The following is a 24,820-nucleotide window of genomic DNA, read 5'->3' as shown; positions in this document are numbered from 1 at the left end:
AAGAAAAAGTTTTCACCATTTTTGGTACAACTACCTTCCACCTCACCGCTATATAAAATCATAAAAGAAACATCTGAATCATGAAATTAAAAACTGGGTTCATACCTGCAGAAAAGATATCTAAATAGTTAAATATTTTGTGCTAGCTCCTAATTTATAATAAATAATCATGAAGATCAAGAAAGTAAACCACTGGACTCCCACCCTTGGTAATCCTGTATATTCAGTTTTAAAATGTGTGTACTTGGGGCCAGGTATAGCCCTCCACCTGCCTGCATATCTCTCTCACACATCACTGCTTTCTCTTCCTTTCTTTCTCTCTTCCGTCATGTCATTTCTTGACATCTCTCCTGTAGGCCTACATTGCCTTACTGGCTCACAGTCTCTCTTCTTTCTTTTGCCTCTTGCTCCAGGGAGCCACCCACACCAATTGGCAGACAGTGTATGATCCTCTTTCACACACTCACCTACACCATATAGTGCAGATGACTGCAAGCTGAAAGTACCATCTTGTGTGTGTGTGTGTGTGTGTGTGTGTATGTGTATGTATGTGTGTGTGTGTATATATATCCAAGTCCAGAAGGCCCTTGAAATATGCACAGCAGTCCCATGCATAATACATGGGCACAGCAGGAGAAAAAAACTTGTGAGCAGAGTGGATCTCCACCTCTCCATCTCTCCACTCCACCCCTCCCCTCCCCTCTTCCTCTCTACTTTCCCCTCACTCCATCACAGCGTCTACTGCTGCGCATATGTTTTAAATAACAACTGTCTCTCAGGGTCATTCGTGGGTCCCAAATTATGGCGGAGGGATGGCACAAGAGCTGGATAGATAGATATAGAATGACTGCTTGGTCACAAAGACGACATGCAATTGTAGAACCCAGAGAAATGAAATGTGAAGAGAAAGCAAAGTAGTGACTCATGATTTTGAGTCAGCCGAAGCCCGGCTGGCGAGCAGTTTCAGCAGAATCACTGACTGTCAAAAGGTCAGACAAACTTCAGAGACCACAGGATGTTAAGCTCTGGTGATTTACCCACGGTTCTACCATTTATGCCGAGACAGAGAGTTAATGTTCTCAGAGAGCACATGCACAGTATGGAGACACATTGAATCAGAAGCTAAACAAGCAGCATTCCAGCTGCCGTGTTAAGATGGGTTATGTAGCCTGCAACATGGATTAAATTCCTCAAATGTAAAAAGTATTTCTGGTGACACGCTTCTCCTTGTGATGGGTGCACACTATAACACTCCTGTCTGGTAAAATGAGCCAAGAAACATGGCAAATAATAACAATATATATTTGGATACAGAGCTATTCTGTGGAGCTAAAGTTTCTAATATAGTAATTTTTACCTCAGTGACAAACTGTAAACGACCACGACCTTTATTATAAATTAATCTAGACATTATTTTAGTAAGTACTTGGTTGAATAAAAAGGTCAATTCAAGTAGAAAAACCAAGGGATTGAAGGAAATTGTAACCTACAAATGACTAAATGTATTAACTAAAGTTCCAAAACTCATGTTTTACTCAAATACTCACAATTTATCATATTCAAGTAGCTGGAATAAATGTTTTTCTAGACTGTAAGGATTAACCTCTTATTACAAAAGCTTTACAGCTTTAATCATTGCAGCAAAAAATACAAAACAAATATATTTACGCAGGAAAGAATCTTCATTCTAATCTGTTCACATCCTTATTAAACTTGCAATTAAAAATGTCAACAGTCTCTTTTTAAATTCTGAAAAGCCTATTTTTTGTATATTGGCATCATATCTTTTATTAATGACAAATAACAGCACATAGAAAGCAATTCTTTACTCTGGAAAATGCAAACAGCAGAATTAATATTTGTAATGGGGATCCTTCTTTGTTGGCTTTGCTGCTCGTTCCAAGGGATCGGTCTAATTGCTGGTGTTGAAGAATGCAAGAATGCATAGCAAGGCAACTTAGTATGTGTAGAGGAAACCCAGTTATTCATGGTATAAAATTACCTGTACACATGCAGTTTGACCTGAACATGCACAATATGTATATTGAAGAATTGAGAATCTTAATATTACCAGGTGGTCATAAACAAAATGTTCAGGAAGGGACTTACAATGAGCTGTTTGAGGCCTGTAAAGGATTGCTCCACAGAGTTGGCCGTAAGGACCTGACGCTTCATGGCTGCCTGCTCTCCCAGGAAACGAAGCATTAAGTCTTTGACTGCATCGCCCTGCAGCAAAACACAAATAGTGTATCATTGCACAGACCGACAGGAGCACACTGGAGGAACAAGAAACCTGGGAGCTTGAATTTTGGATCTTACATTCAGTGTCTTAAAAAAACAGCTGCAATAGTTAATTCTAATTAAAATTTCTGAAAATGCTTTTTATTTGGCCATTAAATTGTCAGTTATTGTAACTCTAACTGATATGTGCAGCGGATTTGAACATGTCTATGTTAGCAATTAGATTATATAAGTAAACAAAGAGGGCAACTTAGTCTGGACACCCTATTTAGATAATATAAACGATAAACCAGTCGTAGTATGAATGAATAAAATCAGGCTGCAGAAAAAAAGCTATATTTAAACCAGCTTCAGAGTGGAACTCATTTGTTTGCTGCAAACCAGCTCTTAGTGGGCAACAACACCACTAAGAGGATGGAAAATTCCTCGATTCTTATTCATTTATTCAAGCAAGCATTCGCACACATTTTGAGGGGATAATGAACACAATCTGAGCAGGGAGGAGGACGCACACCATAACATTCAACTGAATAAGTAACTAAATTGATGTTTCATCAGGGTTGTTATTACGGATAAATGTTGCTGTTAAAGGAGCTCAGAGGATGTTTATGAGAAAAATACATGATATGGAGACTCACAAGCCAGGAAGAGTGTGTGTGCATTTGAAGACAACTGAAAACTGCCTTCATTCCATGTTTATGTGGACAAATGAAAGATTCATCCACTGACATTCTAACAGATGAAAGGAATTCTTATAAATTATTAGCAAACATATGAGGATGGCTTAGTTTCTAACCATATTAAAGCTTCAGTGAGTGATTTTTGGCATCAATGGGTAAAAATTCCAGAATTACCTTTCAGCATATTGTAACTCAAGTGGTTTGACAAGAAAACAGACATATACATCTTACTCTGTGGCTCTTCACAGAAGCTTGGAAAAGTTGCTTCATTTTCCACAGGTGTGAAACAATGTCAGATCAAATATTTTCATTATTATTATTATTATTTAAAATTCGGACAGAGAGGAGAGAGCTGGAGATGGAAGATGTGTATTGTCCTGTTCTGTTGTTTTTCCCCCAAGTTTTGCACTTGAAGATTTAAACCGTAGTGATATTTTTGCAACTACAAAAGCAGCTGACACCACAGAGCTGGCTCTGTATCACCTCTCTGGTGATGTCACTGAAAGGGGTCAAAATGTTACAACCAACAGTGACTGGACGGCCTGAAAAATATCACTATAGATCATCTTCACTGAGAGAATAACTTATTTTCAATATCATTTGAATCATCTAATCGTGTTCATGATTAACTGATTCATTATTTTGATTCATATAGTATCAAAAAATATTTAAAAGGTCCAAAACAATTCCTCAGTGTTATATTTTCTTCCTCACAATCAGCATCCATTTGCAAATATTTAGTTTGTCATCATACATACTTAAGAAAACCAGCTGACTGACAAAAGGCTTTAACATACTCTTTCAGTATTTTAATAATGCACAAACAGGATTGTTCTGATTGTTTTAAAGTAACTTATGATCTACTAAGCATTTTTCTAGCTGTAGCCTGTCTATATATCCATCCATCTGAAATAATTCAGGTAAAATAGTTCAGGACAAACGATATGATGCTGCAAATGGAGCCTGTAGCCTATGCTTCTCAACATCCCCCTTCTCTAGTTTGGCTTTTACACACACAACTATATAAGCAAGCAAAATGTGCAGATCCCACTCACAAAAACACAGTATACCACAGACATATAGCTTGTCCTACCTGCAGGTTGTCAAACTTGAGGCCAGGCATGGTGAGTTTGCTTGTGTCTACATACACTGGGCTGTACTGCTGGGTGGCCACAGAGATTAAAACCTTCCTAGTCTCCTCAGATGGGAGCCAAGCATCATGGCGCCGGTCCACCTCACTTAGGCTCAGTGCTGTCGCAAACGGGTCGTCACTGCCCGAGAACACGGCTTGGAGTTGGTTGAAGGGCTGTGGCTGAGCAGCTGGGGCTGAGGCTGGGGCTTGAGTAGGAGCTGGGACTGTTGGATGTGGAGTGGGTTGGGACTTTGCAGGGGATTCAGTTGGGGCAGGGACAAACACTGAGCTAGGTGTGGGAGCACCAGAGTCCAGAGGTCCTCCTGGAGTTGAGATGGAGGAGGAGGTGGAAGAGAGCTGACGCTCAGGAGTTGGAGCTATGGGTGTTGGGCCAGGGCCAGAGGGAAGATCAGCATTGGGGTTAGAGACAGAGATGAAGGAGGATGGGGCTGTAAATGAATCAAAAAAATCTGAGGCTGGATTGACCTGCCCGTTGTCAGTGAAAAACTTACTGAGGCTGGGGCTGGGCTGGCATACAAGTGGGGCGTGAGGCTTGCTGGGTGTCACAGCCTCATCATTTCCTCCACCACTCCCCATACTAAAGCTAGGAGACTTGATGAGAGTGGGCTGGAAGCCATCAGGAACCAGAGACTTGGGCTGGTTGCCCTGGCTGAATATGGTGCACACAGGCACAGGTACTTCTTTTGGGTTGGTCCCTTTGGGTTCCTGTAGTGCTGGCTCCTCACTTTGGACAACAGATGGGCTCTGTGCGTCACCTGAAGGAGCACCAATCCCTATGACATGTTCTTGACCGTCTATCTCCTGTGTAACCTCCACTCTTTTCTCTTCTAAACTCTCCTTCTCCTCTTCTACCTCTGAGACTTTGATCTCTGTTGTATTCTGTCCAATCTCACTTTGCTCCTCTATGTCTCCTGACCTCTCTCCTTTATTCTCTTCCTCTTCTCCTCCATCCAGAAAAGAGTCGATGGGAGCCACATCATCCTCCTCACTATTATTAGGAGAATCTGAAATCATGACGCTCTCCATCATCTGGTCGTTGAGCTTGTCCATTAGACTCTCTGAGGGTGTAGCACTGCTGTCTTCCTGAGGGGTGATAAACTCTCCACCCAGGTCAATGCTGTCCTGCTGAGGCAGAACATTCTCTCTGGATGGTGTCTGACTGGTGGTTGGTTCTGGAGATGCTGGAGCTGGCGTTTCCTTGGATATGTCCTCTACTGTGATGTCCAAGGTGACTGGCCGTTGGGCAGGAGTCTCCCCACTGTCCATCTCTACTGCTGCTCACCATTAAAACAGAAAAATTGCAAATTATATCAAAATTTAAAAAATATAAAAATAAATACATATTTGGCTACAAATATGAAATGGATTATACAGTACTTACATAATATAGATTGTTCTCACTATTTGTTTTTTTCAGTTACAGATACAGATGAACTTTATTGATCCCCAGATATCCCTATATCGATTACATTTATCATACTAACATTTTGCACTTGCAATTTTTAATTATTATATTTTTGTTTTGAATTACTCTTAGTTATATCTATAATTTCTCAAGCGTTTTTGAATTATTGTTTGACTTTTAGCTCTCCTCTGAGCATTCGGCTACCAAAGCACTCAAAATAAAGCAAGTAAGCCTTTGTTGGAAATAGCACCATATGAATAAATGTATTATTGTAAGTTTAAATGAATGTGATTAAAGCTGTATCTTTCATGGTCACTTCCTGACAATTTCTACATGAGCTCATCTTATGAAAGTCATTTCTCCTGGACGAAGGAAGACCACCAGATAATGGGTCGATCTGTAACCTAACATATCATTGCATTCAATTTTGGAGGTTTTTTCATGATAACGAAAAACACATTACATTAAAAGTAAGGTTTTTTAATCTGATCTCGACCAGCTAGCTTGTTTAGCTAGGTTAGCTGACTATCGTTAATCAACCGCACTGAGCCGATGTAAAAATAAAATACAAGCAACTGGATAACTGTGTACGATTTAAAAAGTACCGTATACAAATCTACTCCCAATTACACAAAACAAAACGAAAAACAAGTCAGAAAAATATTATGTTGTCATACCTTACTGCAGACTGACAGATAGAACTCAAGTGCGCTTGCGCCGTTCCTCCAGAAACGACTTGTACGGCAAGCCATAGCAGACAAACTTAACTCGTCCGCAATATATGCTATTCTTGATTTAATTTACGTACTTAGTAAAGCCCGTGCAACGTTGTACTGCTGTAGTTACGCTATTAATACACGCTGAATTTCTATCCACGTTTCTAAACGCGGAAGTGCGATGTGTACAATCTGTGTTGTATTTTCCGAAAGCTAGAGGTAATATATGTTTGGTTTGGCTTATCAAGTACCGCTTTAAAAAGGACTAAAAATTCACAACAGACTGAAAATGGAGGATGACGCTCCTGTCATTTATGGTCTCGAATTTCAGGTATCTATTTCACCTATTCAGCGTAATAGTGTCAACTCAGTTCATTGTTATTTACCTGCATGACAGCGAGGTATATTCTGTTATTACAGCTGCTGGTACATATAAGGGTTTCTTTTATATTATTCTGAAATTTTTGGTTGACAGGAATGATTGCAGTATCATGTTATCGTCTTCTCACTGCTTTCTTCGTGTCTAAACTATGAATGTAAATGTAATTGTGAAATTTATTGCAGGCTCGAGCACTCACTGCCCAAACAGCTGAAACTGATGCCATTCGTTTCCTTGTTGGCACACAGTCGCTGAAATTCGACAACCAGGTAAGAAATAGTAATTATAACATTTTAACGCTAAAGCTACATGGAAAAGAAGCTTTATGGAAGCAACCCAGAAACTTTTACCACAGCAGACAATTTTGCTTGTCGCAGCAGGATAAACCAGGGGGACCCTAATAACATTAATGATGGATCGGTTCTATTCAGGTGTCCCAGAAAGTTTTCTGCCATATTGAGTCAAAATGGTAGAATTTATGTCTACAAAACATGTTTAGTCACTAACTTTGAAAGGGAATGAGCACCATAATGCTGCAGTGCAGGTTTCAGGGAAAAAAATAACTGTGGGCATCAACATGCTTGATGTATAATACTGAAATACAAACGAACATCTAAAGTAATTTACAATGTATGTGTACATTCAAAGAATCGAAAGCAAGCATTCTAGTCTAAATTATTTTTAATTATATTCTTGTACAAAATACTATCGATATACAAAGTTTGAATTGATATGTACACATGATTATCCTTTTTCTTTTAATTAATCAGTCACAATTTGTGTGTATTTATGGATATTTATTTCCCAGCAGATTAACAAATTGCATTATCAAGACATTATAAAGTCATACTTTAAACTAAATCTGCTGCATGTCCGAGGCAGACAAGGGTTTTGTCACTGACACAGTAGGTTATCTCTTAAGTGTTGAAAGCAAATGAGAGTCAAAGATGGTTGAAAGGTTTCTTGGAGAGACACCAATATGATATTATGGTTTTTATGGATGTCCAGTGTCAGACTGGAGGGGCATTAAGATCATGGTTTGGACATGTGTAGTTAATTAATTTCAGAAGAAGTAGCAACTGTTTGTATAAAGAATGTCTGCATTGGAAGGAAATTCTTTACAAAACAACATATTATTGAACTCTTCTTGTACCACAAGTGTTGCTATTGTTTTGTCCTTTTGAGACAAAACTTCTTATCTTATTCAGTGCTCTTTTGAAGTAGGCAAACTTGTGCCCCTCTTCTTTGTATCTACAATACAACTTTTAAACTGAATTTTTAAATACATCGGCTTAACAAAGCTGCCAGTTCAGATTTTAGTCAGGGGATTTGTTTTTGTCTTTGGGTTTTTTGCTTTTTTTTTTTTTTTTGTTTTGTTTTTTTTTTTTGTTTTTTGCTGACCTGAAGTCTTAAAAGAGGAATGAGTTTCGACTGCTAAAATCCATCTAAATCCACAATACACACCTTTTATGTTCCTCAGCTACAGATAGAAAAAAGAAAACAAAGGAAATCCCCACTCTCTAGTCTCTAGAGTTTTGTGTTTTACCTCATAGATATACATCTAAGGGTCATGGCAAAGCTTTCTACTACTACCTACTGAGTTGAGAGCCCTCAGCATTCTGTTCTGAGCCTTTTGGAGTTGTTCTTCTGTCAGAATGAACGCTAAAGCATAGATTCAGCTGTAGATTTGTCAGACTGGACAGATGTCTGCTTCGTCTTGTTTTTCATGCTATTGCACCCCTACTTCCACCTATCCACCCCCATCTCTAGACAGTAGTCTGTGCATGCATCTTGTAGATGTCTTGTCTAGTAGTTAAATTTTTTTTATCTGTAACTCACTAATTTTACTATTTTTTCCCCATTTTCATTTATACTATTTATTAGCAGTCATAAAGATACAGTAGTCACATTTACCATGAAGTACATATTTTCTTTAACGTCAGTGCTGTTTGGTTATAAAGAAGCTTTCCCTTCCCTTTTGCAAGGCAGAAGTATGTCATTCAATGGCGAGGTTCAGTGTTTTAATCAACAGTGGAGCTCTGTGGCACATACAGTCGAGCTAAATTAGGTTATGGATTACACAGACAATAAAAGTTGTAGGATAATGTCATGGCTGATGTTAGTATTTTCATAGAAGTTGACAAAACAACAGGAAATCGCCAGACTTATCCTTGAAGATGTTCACAGTTGTGTAAAACGGAGATGCAATGATTTTTCACAGCTGAGAAGAAGAAATTGAACAATGATTGGCGTTTCTGCTACACAAATAATTTATCATACTAATCTGTTATCAAGACTGTTTTCAATCGCTGAAATTAATTGCGGTAAAAAGTGATTTGATTTATGAAGCAGTCTCTTCAGCTGTGCTTTAAACCCCAAATGGCAAGACACAGCCTCAAACTCTCCCCCAGAAAGCAGCAACTGCACAAAACCCAGTGCTGGCTTTATTAATAGATGGAATTCTATGACCAGATGAATATGTATCGATGTTGTGTGTGTATCAGTAGTTTCTCTGGAAACCAGTGGGTGTGTGAGTGTTTGTGTTTTTTGCTTTTTGTACTGTCATTGTGTTTGTGCGTGTGTGTGTGTGTGTGTGTGAGTGTGTGTGTGTGTGTGAAGAAGAAACACTGAAAATGTGTGCATGCATGCATGCATGCACATCTTGCAGAGGTCATTACAGAGACAGATGACAGAAACAGTTGGCTCTAAATGGGGGGAGAAATAATTAGCTCTCTGAGAGTGAGAGAGAGAGAGGGATGAGAGGGAGAGAAATGTCTGCCTCAAAAAAACGAGCCTATTTTCTGGCAGACTTCAGTGTGAAAACGGTCTGGCACTGAATGCAGACGTAGTTCAATCCAAGTCTTGTGTAGCGAGTCTAATACAGAGCTTATTGGGAATGGTGACAATGCATCCCAGTCGATCTGTGTGATTTCTTATTACACACTGTCAGTAGCTTAATATACTCCTCCTAACACTTTCCTCCACTCTGGCATGAGCAGAGATCTGAAAACTAAAGGGACTAATTCTTTATGGTTGTGTAAACATAATCTTAGAACCGTAGTCATATCTACGTCATAATTAAAGTTGTTATTGTTGTCTGATTGTGTACTGTATCTGGACTGCCCCAGAAAAAAGTTTGGTCATGGTTGTGTAAGAAAAGTACCTGAATTTGTGATCATTTGTGCAGAATTGGGGACATGCTATCTCTTGTCTCTGTCAACATTCTGTCAATGTCTTAAATAAACTGTTTGTCACATCTTCTAGCAGCATCTGAAATCAGGGTGGGCTTTAACCAGCAATAAGCCACAATCACACCCCCATAAGAATAGAAACGACATACTGCATTGTTATTAAGAGAAATTTGGCATGGGCAATAGTGCTAATCGACTTAAGGACAATATGCATATGTCTAAGATTAAATGTGCCTAAGGAAAAAGTATAGCCATAAAAATGAAGAAAGTCTAAATTTGTGATGCCTAAAACCAGATAAGTAAGGACTGAGCCGATTGTTTATTGAATAGCGCTAAAAAGTTCGGAGACAAGAAAGCTTTAAGCTCGTGCTGGCACATTTGAAGGCTTTGTAATGTTGACCTCTACAAGTCATTTACTGAGTACAGAATGTCTGAAGGTCCTTCAGGATTTTTGCGTGCATGTCTGACAACAACTCTCTTGTGGTCTGAAGGGAGCAGTACCATGATTCCATCCAAGAACCGATAAAACTTTTCAACTGAGAATGTTAATAGTATGAGTTTTGTCCCGACACTAAATACTGCAGTAGTAGACAGACCCTCAAGATGGATGCTCCATTTTAACATTAAGTCCATAAAAACATACAGGAGAAGACCTGCTCAGTTTCAGTGTCAGGATGATTACAGTGTCATGAAATATCATCTCCTTGAAATCAAGTTTCATTTCATTATTAATGTTTAAAATGAGGCGCTGCACCTGAGATGTAACTTTTAAGACAGCAGGCAATGTTTGAATCTTTTTCTCAAGCTTTGTTTTCTGCTTTTCATCAAACTACTCGTGTCCCTTTTGTTTGCACAATTCTTCGCAACAACTTGAAAGCTATCGAGAGCAGTCTATCTGGAGGTGCTCACCAGTTTTCCCATTTCCACAAATGATCACGCTGAGACTACAAAGATGAGAAAAGAAACTGAGTCCTTAGAGGAAGCTAGCGGATGCAGTGGAACGCTGCTTTTTGTCCCACCTTTGAACAACTTTTACTTTTGATGTGCCTGCTCGGCATATTGTACCGCCTACTTTGTTTGAAGCGCATCTCGCAATGTGAGTGTTGGATTCCACCCACTGTGAAATTATGCCAAATATACAAGTAATACTCGGCTTCACCTTCAGATCCAGACTTTATTAGGTCAGACTTAATGGTAGCTGATGTAATTGAATACTTAATAAAGTTTTAAGAAACAGGAATTCAGGATATTGTTCATACCAAACTACCAATCTATACGTTGCCTTCAATGCCAGTTCTTAAACAATTCTTTTTTTTAATAAGATACTCATTTGCATTTTTATAGACTCAAAGCAGTTTTACAACATAAAACATAAACCTGTTTACCACAACTTCAATGAATAAAACTGTATAAAACCCATCTGTGCACATTGTATGGACTGTGCTGAAGGGATTTACGTCGTATGTATTGAAATTAGGTATCAAACGATACAAAAAATATCAGTCATTGTTCTGTACACTGTAGTGTCAAAGTAATTCGATTGATTCTGTAAAATTATTGAAGTCCAATACTCGGCCCTAAGAAAACCAAGAGGAAAACAAACTCAACAAACTGTTGTTAAATTTTGGTAAAAGATTATAATCGACATGCCATTTGTGTCTGATATTAAAATGTAAGAGCTGATAAAGCTGTAGAAGCTAATATTAATCAGTATTCATCTTCATCTTTGAGGTCAGGGGCTCAATCAGTGGCCTCTGTGATGACACTCATTGTCTTTTCGACTCTGCACGAGTTTGCTGGCCAACAGTGGTTAGCCGGGCTCGTCTGAGTTTGAACTTGCAATATGAAAAATGTTTTTTCGATTGGCATTTCAGCCCTGATAGCTTCTGCTGTATCCGTAAGCCTCCTGGCCTCTCCACCTCCCATTAAGCATAATGCAGGGTGGAAATGTCTCTCTTAACTCTCCGAGCACCTCTCAAATCCCTCAGAGACCAATAGCTGGAATGACAGATCGGAGGGCGCGTCGGCATGGCATTTAAGGCTGCTAACGAGATAAAGCGCTCGAGCTTGGCACCTCTCACCCGCTTGCTACTCCTCCGCCCCGCTTACTGTCATCTGTGCGGCTAAAGAGCTTTAGCGTAGAGAGGCCCCTGAAGTGGGGGCCACGAGCCAGCTTGGCTTTATCCCTCCCTCTCCCCCTCTTCCCTCCTGCCTCAATTCCTCCCACCATCCACACATAATTAAAAGCGCTGGGCTGGCTGCCCAAGTGGCTGAAGGCTATGAGTCACTCCCCAGGCCTGCAAGAATGAGGGATAAATCACCTGAGGGAGGGCTGGAACTTCTCTCTCCCCTCACACCTGGGTTCATTCGGGGGGACCCTATTACTAGGCCCTCCAATTACCCTGTCCCGCCGGCCTGAATTTATTTGTACCGCTCCCCCACCACCATAAAATTATAACTTTGCGTAATAATTTTTTGCTCGATGCAGTCCAACCCAAGGTTAATAGCCGCCTAGCTGACTTTGAGGTGGCTGAAGGATGCTGCCGCTCCGATGCTCTTCTCCTCCTCCTCCTCACGCCCCCTCCTTTCATCCTCTTGTTCAGCCTGTAAAAGTAGTACAGGCAAGGGGAGTGGAAGTGCCTAGCAGGAGTTATTGTCCAGTGCAACCCCATTAATGGTCCCCCAAGGTGCTGTAAGTGTCTCTCTTATGGGACAAACCGCCATTAATTGTCTGATCAAACCTTGAGACCCTCACTGTTTTACTGCATTGTGGGCCCTGAACTGCATTCAATCGAGGGCCCTCATAGAATAGATTTCCATCTAATGAAAAGAGCTCAGTGAGGAAGAGTTTCTATTAACTTCTTATGGATAAAAGTTTAGCTTGTTTGTTGAACTTGTGTGCTGTATAGTTTAGACAGCAGTGATTGTGTTTTCAACCAAGGCCTCTGTTTTACAGTAGGTCAAGGAGCTCACATTAAACAATACACCCAGTATTTTTACTAAATAATGTGTCAGCTATAACGGCTAATAATTTGTTAGTCTGATTCATTTGTATTTTTGAAGTTGTGTTGAAATTAGTAAAAGAGTTAACATGCACAAAGAGAAGCATCCAATAGTGATTAAAGCTACAGTGATGAATCTGCTAAACTGAGTACTTATACTAGTACTTGCTGTACTTTTTCATCTTGTATCTTCCTGTAAGGAAAATAATCTGTTTTCTGTTATTAAATATTTTCCTTTTGAGGGTCTAAGGATAGAAGGTGTCATGTACTGTTCAGACTCTAAAGCCTCTTATGGCAAATGTGAGGTTTTGAAAAATTATTTCATTTGATGTAATAGAAGAAGCTAAACTTATCAATATCATATATGACGTTATGAAACAAGTAATGAAGTTATAAGTGATGAAAGGTATGCATTAAAGGTTTTCTTTATTAGGTTAGACCAATTAAGAAAGCCTAGAATGTATAGAATGTACATGTTCAACCAGGTCTCTTGACGCCAACACATATTTTCTTATGTCTCCCAGATAATATTAGCACTCAGTCATTTTAATTTGTCTTCTAATTTCACTTCAAAACTTGAAATAAAATGGAAATGAATGGCTGAATATTAAACACTTCGCACAAACGAGATACAGTGAGACTAAGTACAGCAGTCATGCATGTTTGAAAGATGTGAGATCTGCCGAGGTTAAGGAAAAAGAACTTCAGTAATGTTTTTTGAATGCCTCAGTAGATGGCATTGCTGTACCTATCCTGTGTGAATCTAAGCATAGAGCCTGATCATCGTGTTGGTGAAGATGGTTTCTGAAGGGGCTCACTGCTCCTAATGTGTGTGCTATGTGCTAATGCTAATTGCTAACACTATAACACTAGGTACTTTATGTGTGTATCATGATGGATACAATACAGAGACCAAATTACCCCATGGCAGGGTTGTCAAACTTGTTTTAGTTCAGGAGTCACATTCAGCCCAATTTGATCTCAAATGGGCAAGAGCAGTAAAATAACAATATAATAGCCTATAAATAATGTCAGCTCTTAATTTTTTCCTCTTTGTTTCAGTGCAAAACAGTAAAATTAAATTATGAAATTGTTTACATTTACAAATGATCCTTTCACAAAAAATGTGAAATCTGAAAACCCTGAAATTTCTAAAGAAAAATAAATGCAATTTTAACAATATTATTCCTCAGTTTATCATTTTTACAGATGCATAAAAATTTACAGATTACAGTGGATCTATAAAGACACAACACATTTAGTAAAAGACATAATATTGTTAAAATTTCTGAGTGTGGAACTAAAATGAGTTTGACACCCTTAACTGTTATCTTAAGTGTAATTTTTGCACTTTTTTTTTTTTTTTTTTTTTTTACATTTCCCACAGGATGAATTTGCAAAAAGGTTGCAAAGGTTCCAGTCTGGTCCACCTCTGGTGAGCCGGTTTTGGCCAGCAGGCCTTATGTTTGACACCCATGTTCTTTGGGGACAATAAAGCAGGTTAACCTCAACCTTAAACTCCTCCTCACTGAGCTCTTTATATTATTAAGTCATTTATGACATGAATGCTTATATCACAATGGATGGTATTATTAGTGAATAACCAGTGCATTTCAATGCAAGATTTTTCACCAATCAGGTCACTGTATAATCCCCAAGCCCAGTTAAAAATGATTTACTGTATCAGAACAGCATTCTGCAAATTTTCTCCTGCATGCGTCAGTGAGTCTTTGGTGGAGGTCTCTGAAGAATCTTTTAACACTGGCATAGTTTTCTGGAGCACTGAAAATAATACAGAGTGAAAGGTGAGTTTTATATTTGTTTGTTTGTTTGTTTGTTTTGTTTTGTTTTTTCTTTTTATACAATGTCCAGCCCTAAAAGCGTCTTCTTAGAAAAATTCTGTCTCTTTGTGAATGTAGTTGATGACCCCTGGTTGTAGGAAGCTTGGGAAACAGCTGGCTTAATTTGTCAAAGTTTAAAAATATGCCTAAAAACACCTGTGCCCAACTTGAATATTCTAACAAAAAGTTTCAGTGTGTAACTTCACATGAACCCATCCCCTTTTTTTCTCTTTACATTAAACTAACATTACAGAAATTGCTAACAAGTTAACTTGGTGTACATTTTTCTCCTTAGACTGTGTATGAGTTGGTTCTTCATCGTGATCATCCTCACAGTTTGATACAATTAGATCCTGTTTTATACAATAATGTGTTACCTGTGTCATGAAAACCATGTCATAGTTTCAAGCTTTATATCAGTGATTTGTCAAAGCCTTTGTTTAACATTTGTTTCTGCACCTCTTCATATAGTGTTTTCTGTTGATGTTTCTATATATTATGGTATTTGTGGTCATTCCTTGTATTCATTCAGTAAATGTTGCAGCCCCATATTGATCCACACATGCAACACTGATAATTATTTACTCAATCTCATTAGCTATACTTAATTACATTTATTTTTCCACCTCTTTTAACCCATTTTTGCACCAATTTAGCTTTGTTTTCTCCAAGTTTTCAGCATTTCCACTGTTTTTTCAAAAACAGCCAGATGTGAATACATCTATAGACTGACCACTAAATAAATGCCCTGTTTGCTTTGCTCCCTGCATTAGTCCTGTCTTATTTGAGTTCAGCAGTAGCTTTCAGTCTGCTTACCCCATTTGTAGGATAATCATGAAATGTGAAATTTAAAAAGCTGAAACAAAAGAACATTAGATCCTCAGCTCAGCTTCATTGTTTTGCTTCAATTTTCCAGCATGTCCTAATATTTTACAATTATATTGTATGAATAGCATTATTGACCACATCATGCTCTTGCACGTGAATATTATGTTCCTTCTAAACAATTGTTTGCTTGTTTTTTTTTGTTTTTTTCATTTTGTAGTCTGCTCACTCCATCTATTGTATTTAATTGAGAGTTGCACATTATGCAAATCCACATAGACATGTACAGTTAGAGTACACTTATGTGAAAATAAATTATTATCCACTACCAAATGTTTACTTACTACAAATATCTTTTTTGTGATATTTATTTATTTATTAAGGGCCATAATTAAAGTCATCTCACAGCTCTCATGGATAATGCACTTCATCTTCAGCCCCTTTTAGCAGGGCCATTTGTCTCAAAAAAATAAAAAAATAAAAAAGCTGGAATTAGCTTTCATCGATTTCCTCTTCGTTTTACCCTTTCCTTTGACTCCCAACATGTCATATGCAGAACTCTCTCAAATCCAACATGACTTCTAAAAGTGTCTTAATCGTCGCTTTAAAGGCCAAGTCGAGATGAAAAGTCTTCAGCCGTATGAAGCTGACAGTGGGAAAAAAGAAACCAAAGAAACGAGTGCCTTAAAATTAAGTTTACTGTCACATTAAGAGCAGGAGCCTTCTTCTTCTTCTTCTTTTTCCTTTTTTTTTTTTTTTTTTTTTTTCAGTAGAATCAGAGGAGTGTGGAGCTTTGAACTGTGGCTGCTGTGTGGAGGGAGGTGCACACAGTGTTTTAACTCCAGCTTCATCTTCAACACATCTCTCCACTTTGTTTCTGCTTTCTTCCAGATCCACATCATTGACTTTGATGATGAGAATAACATCATTAATAAGAATGTCCTTCTGCACCAAGCTGGGGAGATATGGCACATTGGCGCCAGTCCTGCAGATAAGGCTGTGCTTACCACCTGCTATAACAAAAGTGAGTCCTACTGTTTCCTTCTGTCTCTTTCTCCATTTACTGCCTCTTTATGCATTATGCTTCACTTTTTCCCTCTATATCCCGTTCTGCATTTTATCTGCCGTTTCTTCATTCTCAGTTTTGCAGTTTTGTTAATAATCTTTACATGTAATTGGTCTTTAACAAGTGATCAATAACAGCCAGTCTGTCTTCTCAGGTCCGATAGTAGCGGCTGTGTTAGAAGTCATGTTCAGACACTGATAGAATCAATACTAATGTGTGGACATGATGGATTGTAGTAGCAGCAAAGTCACTGTCTGGCTGAGGAAACCTTTGAAGGTCACACCGGCTTTTTTTGTGTTTTGTGGACTTCTCGTGAAAGTAAAAACCATTTATAGACTTGAGTTAATTGAACTATACTGAATCTGAACAAGAGAAAATATAAAAAATAGGTAAAAATAAGATTTTTGAACAATTTAATGGAGATCATTTTAATATGACAATACAATTTAAGTGACACTTTGGGAACATGTGTTGAAATAGTTTTTCCCAAAGGAACCATAAGTTGATTAACGTAATGTGTTTTATTTTACAAGAAATCCCTTTATAATACACATGATAGGGCCTCTATGTTTATCATTACTGTTCTGATTTCCCCAAAAGACGATAGAAATGAGATATTTTGAGCTCAAAAATAGACAAATCTATATAGTATCATATAATATTATCTTTTTAATATTGAAGCTTTTACACCTGGTTGCCCCAGGTACAGAGGGCTGTTCTGTCTGTGTTGCCATGGTAATGCTACATGTTGCTTGTGCCAATATACATAAGCTATACATCCACGTAACTAGCATAACGTCAGCTAAAAGCTCAACAAAACCAATTTTCACAAAACAGAACACAAGCCAAACAACAAGCACTTAAATGGGCAAATATCTAACACAAGCTAACAGTCCGAGACCAGCCTGTGTCATGAATAATTAAATAAAACAACAGACCAAAGTGACAAACTTTGCACCGCTAAGCTAACACTAAGTAGGTCCAACAGTACGTATAACAGTAAGTTTTATTTCTCTACTACTAAAACTCACTGAACGAGACAGAGAAGAGCAAAAATAAAGGTTGCATTATGACACGATGATGACAGATTCTGTCTTACCTTTGCTGTTTTCCGGTCATAATTTGGTTTTATATGAATGAAACTTCTGCTATCAGCTAATTCATTGTTTTGTGTTAGACAGGTAAAACATGCAAAACAGAAACTTTCTTCAAGCAGAACATATTATGGTTGAAAAAAACAAACCTTTATCTTGTACAAGCTCTGTTATAGCAAAATAGTTTTTGAATAAATAACATTGACCCAAGTCCTCCTCCCTATTTTAGTCATGTTTTCTTTCCCTGACATGTCGATTACCTTTAGTCATGTTACAGCTCAAGGCTCATTTCCACTGTAGTCCTCGATTGTAAATAAAATACATTAAATATGTAGAAGTGGTGAAAATGTTTCACCTTGGAAACAACAGGATCTGTTTTCCTGCATTCTTCCTGCAGCTTTTGTCTGTATTTTATTGTGTGATACCATGAGTTGTTTTTTAAAATGGTTTCAAAGGTCAAGAATGAGCTGTCAAGCTTCATCTTTAAGCTGAGATAGAGCACATATTCCTAAATAAAAACTGAACTACTGATTAAGACCTTGTAAAACTGTATAAAACTCAGAATCAAGGGGATGCTCCCATGACTCACATGTTTGAGTGAATACCACATAAGCTGAGGTCTTAGTACAGTACCTCCTCTTCTATCCTCTCTCTGTATCTAAAGGCTAAAATGACCTCTCTAAAAAATTTTGTGTGTGTGTTTTTTTTTTTGTTCTTTTGTTTTTTTGTCTGTTGCTCTAACTTCTTCCAGATTTTTCACACATACACAGCCTGGTCATAAAAAGTCATACACATAATGTCTTTAGTTTGGATTACAGGAGGGTTTATGCCACATAGACCTTACTCATCCACAGCATTTACTTCCGTCCAGAGTTGCATTCATTTGTTGCTAAGATCTTGTATTGATGATGGTAGAGTTGGATCTCTTTGTACATTAAATCCCAAAGACTCTCAGTGGGGTTCAGGTTTGGACTCTGTGGTGGCTAATCCATGTGTGTATATGATGTCTCATGCTCCCTGAACCACCATTTCATAATTTGGGCAGATGAATCCTGTGTTGTCATCTAGGAATATGTCTGTGTCATCAGAGAAAAATATCCACTGATGATCAGACCTGGTCATTCAGTATATTCAGGTTTAGCGGACCTCATTTTATGGACACATAATTTACTGAACTTAGACCTGATCAACTGAACCAACGTCAGTTCATAACACTGCACTTCAGGTCCTCGGCATGATGGGTAATCACTTTTTCCATCTCTCTTATCACCCTAATGTGTTAGGGGTCAATATGGCCTCATCAGACCACATGACTGTTTTCCATTGTAAGATAGTCCAGTCATGACCTCTATCAAACTGATGGTTGTGAGAGCTACTCACTGCATTAGTTACAGTTAAATAGTTAAATCCAAGTGGCAACTATTTTTTGGCCTTGCAGTCTACATTATATTAATAGTGGTCCAGAATCATATAAGATTATATATATTAATTTTCTCCTCTCACTCCAGGTTTTCCACAAACTTGGGGAAAATGCTTAAATATAGGGAAAACCTGAAATGTAAGTCAGATCAGTCTTTATATGTGTTTTAACCCATAAAGACCCAAACAGCCAATGGAAACCAAAACCATCTACTGATCTAAACTGTTTATTACCTGTCAGTCCACTAATCCGTTCAATCCATGTAAATAATTGGTGTAAAATGCAATTTGTCATCTTTTCATGGTCATCAGCTATGACCTATTTGGACGTTCAGAGGCTCCGTAGTTACCATGGAAACACAGTCATCTTCTACAACATTGATTCACCAGTAAAAACTATGGAGTTGGATCAATGACAGTGGATGGACGCACGTGTTTGCATGTTCAGTTATTGGTATCTTTGCTGAAAATGTCACTTTTTCTTCAGTTTTTACTGTTTTTGATGTAATAACCCTCAAGTTTAATCTGAGCTTTTATGAACATCTACATGATCAGTGAATTGAATATAGAAAAATACACGATTTACACATAAAAAAAATGCAAAATAAGGAGGATAATATTACAATAAATGGTGGTAAATCACTTAAGAAAGGTTAAATAGGGAACAAAATTCATTTTCTCTATATTCAGAAAAGTAGCACTGGATCTTTATGAATTAAAAGAACACATAAGAAAAAAGAACTCATGATGTCAGAAAAGGCCCTCACAGCAATAGAAGCTACTACACATGTATGTTGTTGAGGTTGCATCACTGAGGAGATGGGGTGATGCAGGGTTCACTGTAAGCCTTTAGGGGTAGATACTTCTGGGACAAGGTTTGGGAAGTGCCCCCCCCCCCCCCCCCCCAAAAAAAAAGAAACCTCAACCATTCTCCTTCCTCCTTTGTCTCGTTCTTTGTCAGCTGACGTTTACATGCTTGAGTTCACAAAGTGACAGCTACTGTGGACCAGGCTGAAGCACAGACAGCCCACTACGCACTGATGAGCACACTACCCACTCACAGATATATACATACACAACAAAATGAAGATGCACGCTCAAACACACACACGCAAGTGCATTTATGTTGCGTTTCCATACCACTGGCGCTCCAATATGTGAGCAAGAAAAGGCTTTTGTTCAAGATGATTGCTTGCCCACTTACTCCAAGCGCAAGGTTGTCTAAAACCACTCAAGACCCTGTGGACTCGCACCACGTTGCTTTTTAATTTGACAAATAGGCCTAACGCCAGTGTTTCATAGCCTGCCCACACACTGTCAATATCTACACCAAAAAGAAATTAGGCTCTTTTGCTTGTGCTGTTTGCGCTCTCTTCCCTTTCTCTCTCTCTTTTTCTGTGATTGGTTCTGCCCTCCAGCCTCAAACTTTTAGTCCAATTACTGTATCAATTCTACGTTTACTCCACTGGTTGCAATTAGCAGCTCTGGCTCGGGTGTGGAGGTGCCAAAATAACTCATTTGTGATGTAGATTTAGAGGAAAGTGTACTCACACAGCATTAGTGTCTGTACATACACACACATACACTGTTCTAACTATTTGTCAGTGATAATTTATGTGTTTGTGTTGTGTGTGTGTGTCGTCACCCCCCCCCCCCCCAGCCAGCGACAGCAGGGTGGTATCCTGTGCAGCCGTGTGGCGAATGCCCTCCGACTGGGACACCGGAAACCACGAGTCACCTGACGACTCCGCCCACAACCCCCAAACCCTGGAGCTGCTGTGTCACCTTGACGACAGTGCCCACGGCAACGCCGCTTGGTAGGTGTTGTCAGAGAACAATAACATTGAGGCGAAGTTTCAATGCGAGTGATGCAAGTGCAGTTATTGTTCTGAGCCGCAGTAGTGTGCTGATATGTGCCGGGCTCCTCTGTGCTTTGGGACAGTGGGTTATTTTTAATATGAAGATCCTCCAGAGGCCTTTTCATTCAGCCAGTCTCGACTGTGTTGGGAAAACTGTATGTGCAATTGAATCACATATGACACTGTGATGAATAGAAATATCACTTGGTGTGCATCATTGACATGATTAATGTGATCATTACTGGCTTCAAAGCTTTAGCAAAATATATTGCGTTGAACTCAGGTATTAGCCTGTATTTTTCTCCGTATTTCATAACAAAGCTTTTAAATATAGTCTTTTACAGGCTTTTTATGCTTGTCGCACATCGAAGTGGTAGGGTTTCACAAGCTTTACTGAGTGGTTACTAATGCCAACCAGAAATTGCGTTACTTGTTCAAAAACAAAGCACAATTTGAAAGAAAGTCTTTTTTACCTGCATCTCACGTTGTTCCTGCAACATAAATGTACAATGATTCATATTTAGTAACATATTTGTTGCAAATTTTTAGTAGTCATATAATAATAATCATACTTCCTCAAAATTTACAATACGTTTATGTAAATTTATGGTTTATGAAAATTGCTGTTACCATATAAAATAGATATTTACCCATATTTTAGCTGCATTTTCCACTACAGTAATGCCACTGAGGAATAAAATTGAATTTAAAGTATTTATTATTGCAAAAATGCATAAAGCAGTCCTGTCCTTCTTTATTCTGTAGGCCTTGATACTGCACTTTGTGTGTAAACTAAAGATCAACTGATACCTATCATTAGTGGGTACAAATTAGTGTCTGCAAGATGAGACTGTTGATGTGCTTTTAAGCTGACTAAATCAAATAAGTGCACAATGTCTACAATATGTATTTTCACACTAAACTGAAGGGATTACAAATAAGTACAACATGTTCTTTTCGCATTTCATAGACATGTAACCAATCGGATAGTGCTGTGGGAGGGACGGAGTAGAGACTGCAGACTGAGAGGCGGTTGCATTAGAGCCAAAATAGCACATTTTCACATTTAGTTACTTTATTGGATATCATGTTTAAAAAGAAATGCTGATACTGATCTGACAAATGTGAATATCAGCTTCAATAATCAGTCATGGCTGATGAGTAATGGAACCTTGGTGTAGGTATTTTAATTCATTTTTCTGACTCAGATCTTTAATCCTCTGAAAAAAACACAGCAAAACAAAAAACAACCAGTGGCCCCTTCTTCCATTGTTGATCTTTTCTTTAGTTCAGAAATAACAAATTAAAGATGACAGTATAAACCAAACAGTGTAATTGCTCTTGAGATTTTAAGCCTGTTTAATTTTGCTTGTCCTCTTGTTGAACCGCAGTCTTGATATACCTTCCTTAACAACCTATATAGAATAAAACAAACAGATTTATGTGTTCCAAATGATAAAATGAGTGGGAGTCATTCTAAACTAAACATTGACCTCATGGTAGGTAATGGAGGTCCTGGTCGTAGGCCGGTTTGTGTTGAAATAACCCACACTCACCACAGTCCATTCGATTCTCACCTGCTCTTCTCCTCTCCATCATTTTACTTATCTCCCCTCTGTCCTGTTTTGTATCTCCCCATCTATATGAATGCTTTTTTTTTTTTTTTCAGGCGGGTGGGAGCAGACTATTGACTGGCCCACATCTCAGATTGTAGTCACGGCCCGATCCTTTGTCTTTCAGTCGGGGCTCGTGTGCACAATGCCTCACCATAACTCACCGCCTATGAGAATGAAAATCAATGGTCATTCCCCTTTTTAGTCCAGTGTTCATCGGCTGCCTCATGATTGCTATCATTTTTAGAAGCTCCAATCAGTTAGTGTGATGCATACTGTAGCAGGTGTCTGCGAGGAAGAGATAAAGATGGAGTGAAAAGACAGGGGGAAAGCGGGAGAGAGAAGAAGAGGAGATTGCATTTGTGCAGCTGGGTGTATGTTGTGTGTTAAGAGCAGGGTTTTGTATGTGCAGAGAGAGAGAGAGTGTGTGTATGTGTGTGTTAGAGGGCAGGTCAAGCAAGGCTGCTGGGTAAAGATTGATGGCTCTGGACTCCACCATCTTAACACCCAGAGAGTTGCAACCCTCACAAGGGCACCATGCTGTGTATATGTGTGCCTTTGTGTATGTGTGTGTGGCAGGAGTGTACATTTGGTGCTGTGAAGCCTGTAGTCTATGCTGTGCACTATTGGCTTCTCTAGATGGATGGCTTTGGTCTGCTGCCCACCTCCTCCATCTCTTCATGACACACCAAACACACACACACTCGTTCACTCACTTAGATAATACTGCCAGCTCGCACCAGTCTCTGTGTGTGTGTCCACACATGTTTGACAGAGTGAAGAGATTGGAGTTTGTATTCTTATGAGGCTTTTTCTGTGTGATATGTGTTTGTTCACCTGCCTATGTGTGTGTTTGCGTCCACTGTTGCGTATCTGCCAGTGTGCAGCCCACATCCTTCATGTGTGTTTTCTGGTTTTCTGCGTGCTCGGCCACTGGTGTCCCTCCACTCCTACTACAATAACACTTTCTCCTTCCTCCAAATCCCCTAATTGTTTGGGTGGGCAAACATTTGAGCCTGTGCCCTGTTGTGAAGCGTGCTTGGAATGAAAATATTCAGCAAAATAGATCTCCCCTCTCTCCAAAACGGGGCTGAACAAAGCTGAGGAAAAATCATGTTTTGTGGTTTGAATGTGTGTGTACCATCACTGTTTTTTTTTTCCTCTTTCTTTTTCTTCTTCTTTTTCTTCTGCTTGCACTTGGCTTCGATTGGGAGCCGTGCCAGTTGAGCGAATCGATTCCCGTGGAGCCATTTGAGCCAATCAGAGCCCTAGGAGGGAATTGTAAAGCGCAAAAGGCAACAAGGTTGATTTTCTAAAGTGGGGTGTGACAGGAGGGGGTAGGAGGTGTTTGTGTGCTCGTGACTGAGTGTGTTTGTGCACATGTGCGTGAATGCAGTCATGTGTATTATTGTGTGATCATTTGGAGTCAAACGTTTTGAGTCTTCGACTGACTGTACTGGCTGGTCTGGCTTTGTACACTATATAAAATGTTAGCATTGATGTTTTGTGTGTGTGGGGGTTGTGTGTGTATGTGGGCTAATATCTTAGTGATCACTGAGCGTGGTTTTACAGTGAGGGTTCCCAAATCCCAATCAATTGAAACCCAGTAGTGGGCTCTCATGCAGTCTACCAGTACATGTGTGAGATGGGGGTTGTCAGCTGCGCTAAAGTTCATGGTCCTTTGTTTTTTGTTCTTAATCAAGACCAGAGTGGTGTAAAGCTTGAAGAAAAAGTTTAAAAAAGTGAATCTGCTTTAGTTGATAATTATAATTTAGTTGTAGACAAATTAGTCAGTCCCTTTCCACTGTGAGATAATTGGCAGTGGTCAGTTATTTCATGGTCAGTGCACAAAAAATGAATACAGAAACATTTACAAATTTTCATTCTCTCTTAGAAACATGAGATGCTGCTAAAGATGGTGAAAAATGATGTTAAGCACACTACAACACATTTTATTTGTCGCTCTGGTGACCACTTTTATTTAATTTATTTAATGCTACAAGGGATGGAAATCAGTGGGAAAACACAGAAAATATACAGCTTCCTTCTGCAGCTGTCGATCCTCTGTCCAAATCCACAGATGAAATATGAATACAGACATAGAGGGCAATGCTCCCACTTAAAATTACTATTGAGAAGAAGAGGTACTCAAATAAAGCAAAAATGTCTCTGAAAATAAAATATTTGTATATTTTACAATCTAATCATTGTCTGTCATGTACTTCATGCCAGCGTTTACTCTTTTTTTTTTTTTTTTTTTTTTTTACTGTATTTACTTTTTTATTTTACATTTTCTGTGTGAAATTGCGGACTTCCGGCTAAAGGTTGCAGGCCTA

The 24,820-nt window shown here is 38.8% G+C and overlaps 2 protein-coding genes across 5 annotated transcripts in view; one reads left to right on the top strand and one right to left on the bottom strand.

Annotated features, from left to right (window-relative positions):
• The window catches only part of trappc12 (trafficking protein particle complex subunit 12), a 49,049-nt gene extending 42,837 nt beyond the window's left edge, over positions 1 to 6,212 (bottom strand). The window contains exons 1-4 of one of the 3 annotated variants that reach the window (XM_030126493.1): positions 6,157 to 6,212; positions 4,566 to 5,348; positions 4,015 to 4,430; positions 2,110 to 2,226 (exon numbers count right to left, since the gene is read on the bottom strand). In XM_030126493.1, the coding sequence (XP_029982353.1) occupies positions 2,110 to 2,226; positions 4,015 to 4,430; positions 4,566 to 5,340 (1,308 nt within the window). In that variant the 5' untranslated portion in view covers positions 5,341 to 5,348; positions 6,157 to 6,212. Of the gene's footprint in view, positions 1 to 2,109; positions 2,227 to 4,014; positions 5,349 to 6,156 lie in introns of those variants that run through there. The other 2 variants (XM_030126491.1, XM_030126492.1) reach the window with 2 other exon arrangements.
• A 158-nt stretch (positions 6,213 to 6,370) lies between these two features.
• Positions 6,371 to 24,820, top strand: part of eipr1 (EARP complex and GARP complex interacting protein 1) — a 76,508-nt gene continuing 58,058 nt past the window's right edge. For both annotated transcript variants that reach the window (XR_003934609.1, XM_030127660.1), the window contains exons 1-4: positions 6,371 to 6,526; positions 6,760 to 6,843; positions 16,325 to 16,457; positions 20,673 to 20,829. Coding sequence is in view for 1 of the 2 variants with exons in the window: in XM_030127660.1 (XP_029983520.1) it covers positions 6,485 to 6,526; positions 6,760 to 6,843; positions 16,325 to 16,457; positions 20,673 to 20,829 (416 nt within the window). In the remaining variant the exon portion in view is untranslated. The remainder of the gene's footprint in view (positions 6,527 to 6,759; positions 6,844 to 16,324; positions 16,458 to 20,672; positions 20,830 to 24,820) is intronic.

Source organism: Sphaeramia orbicularis, chromosome 22 (assembly GCF_902148855.1).
Source record: "Sphaeramia orbicularis chromosome 22, fSphaOr1.1, whole genome shotgun sequence".
Classification (NCBI taxonomy): domain Eukaryota; kingdom Metazoa; phylum Chordata; class Actinopteri; order Kurtiformes; family Apogonidae; genus Sphaeramia; species Sphaeramia orbicularis.
The sequence above is the reverse complement of the archived record's forward strand: the minus strand, read 5'-3'. Positions and strand labels throughout refer to the sequence as shown.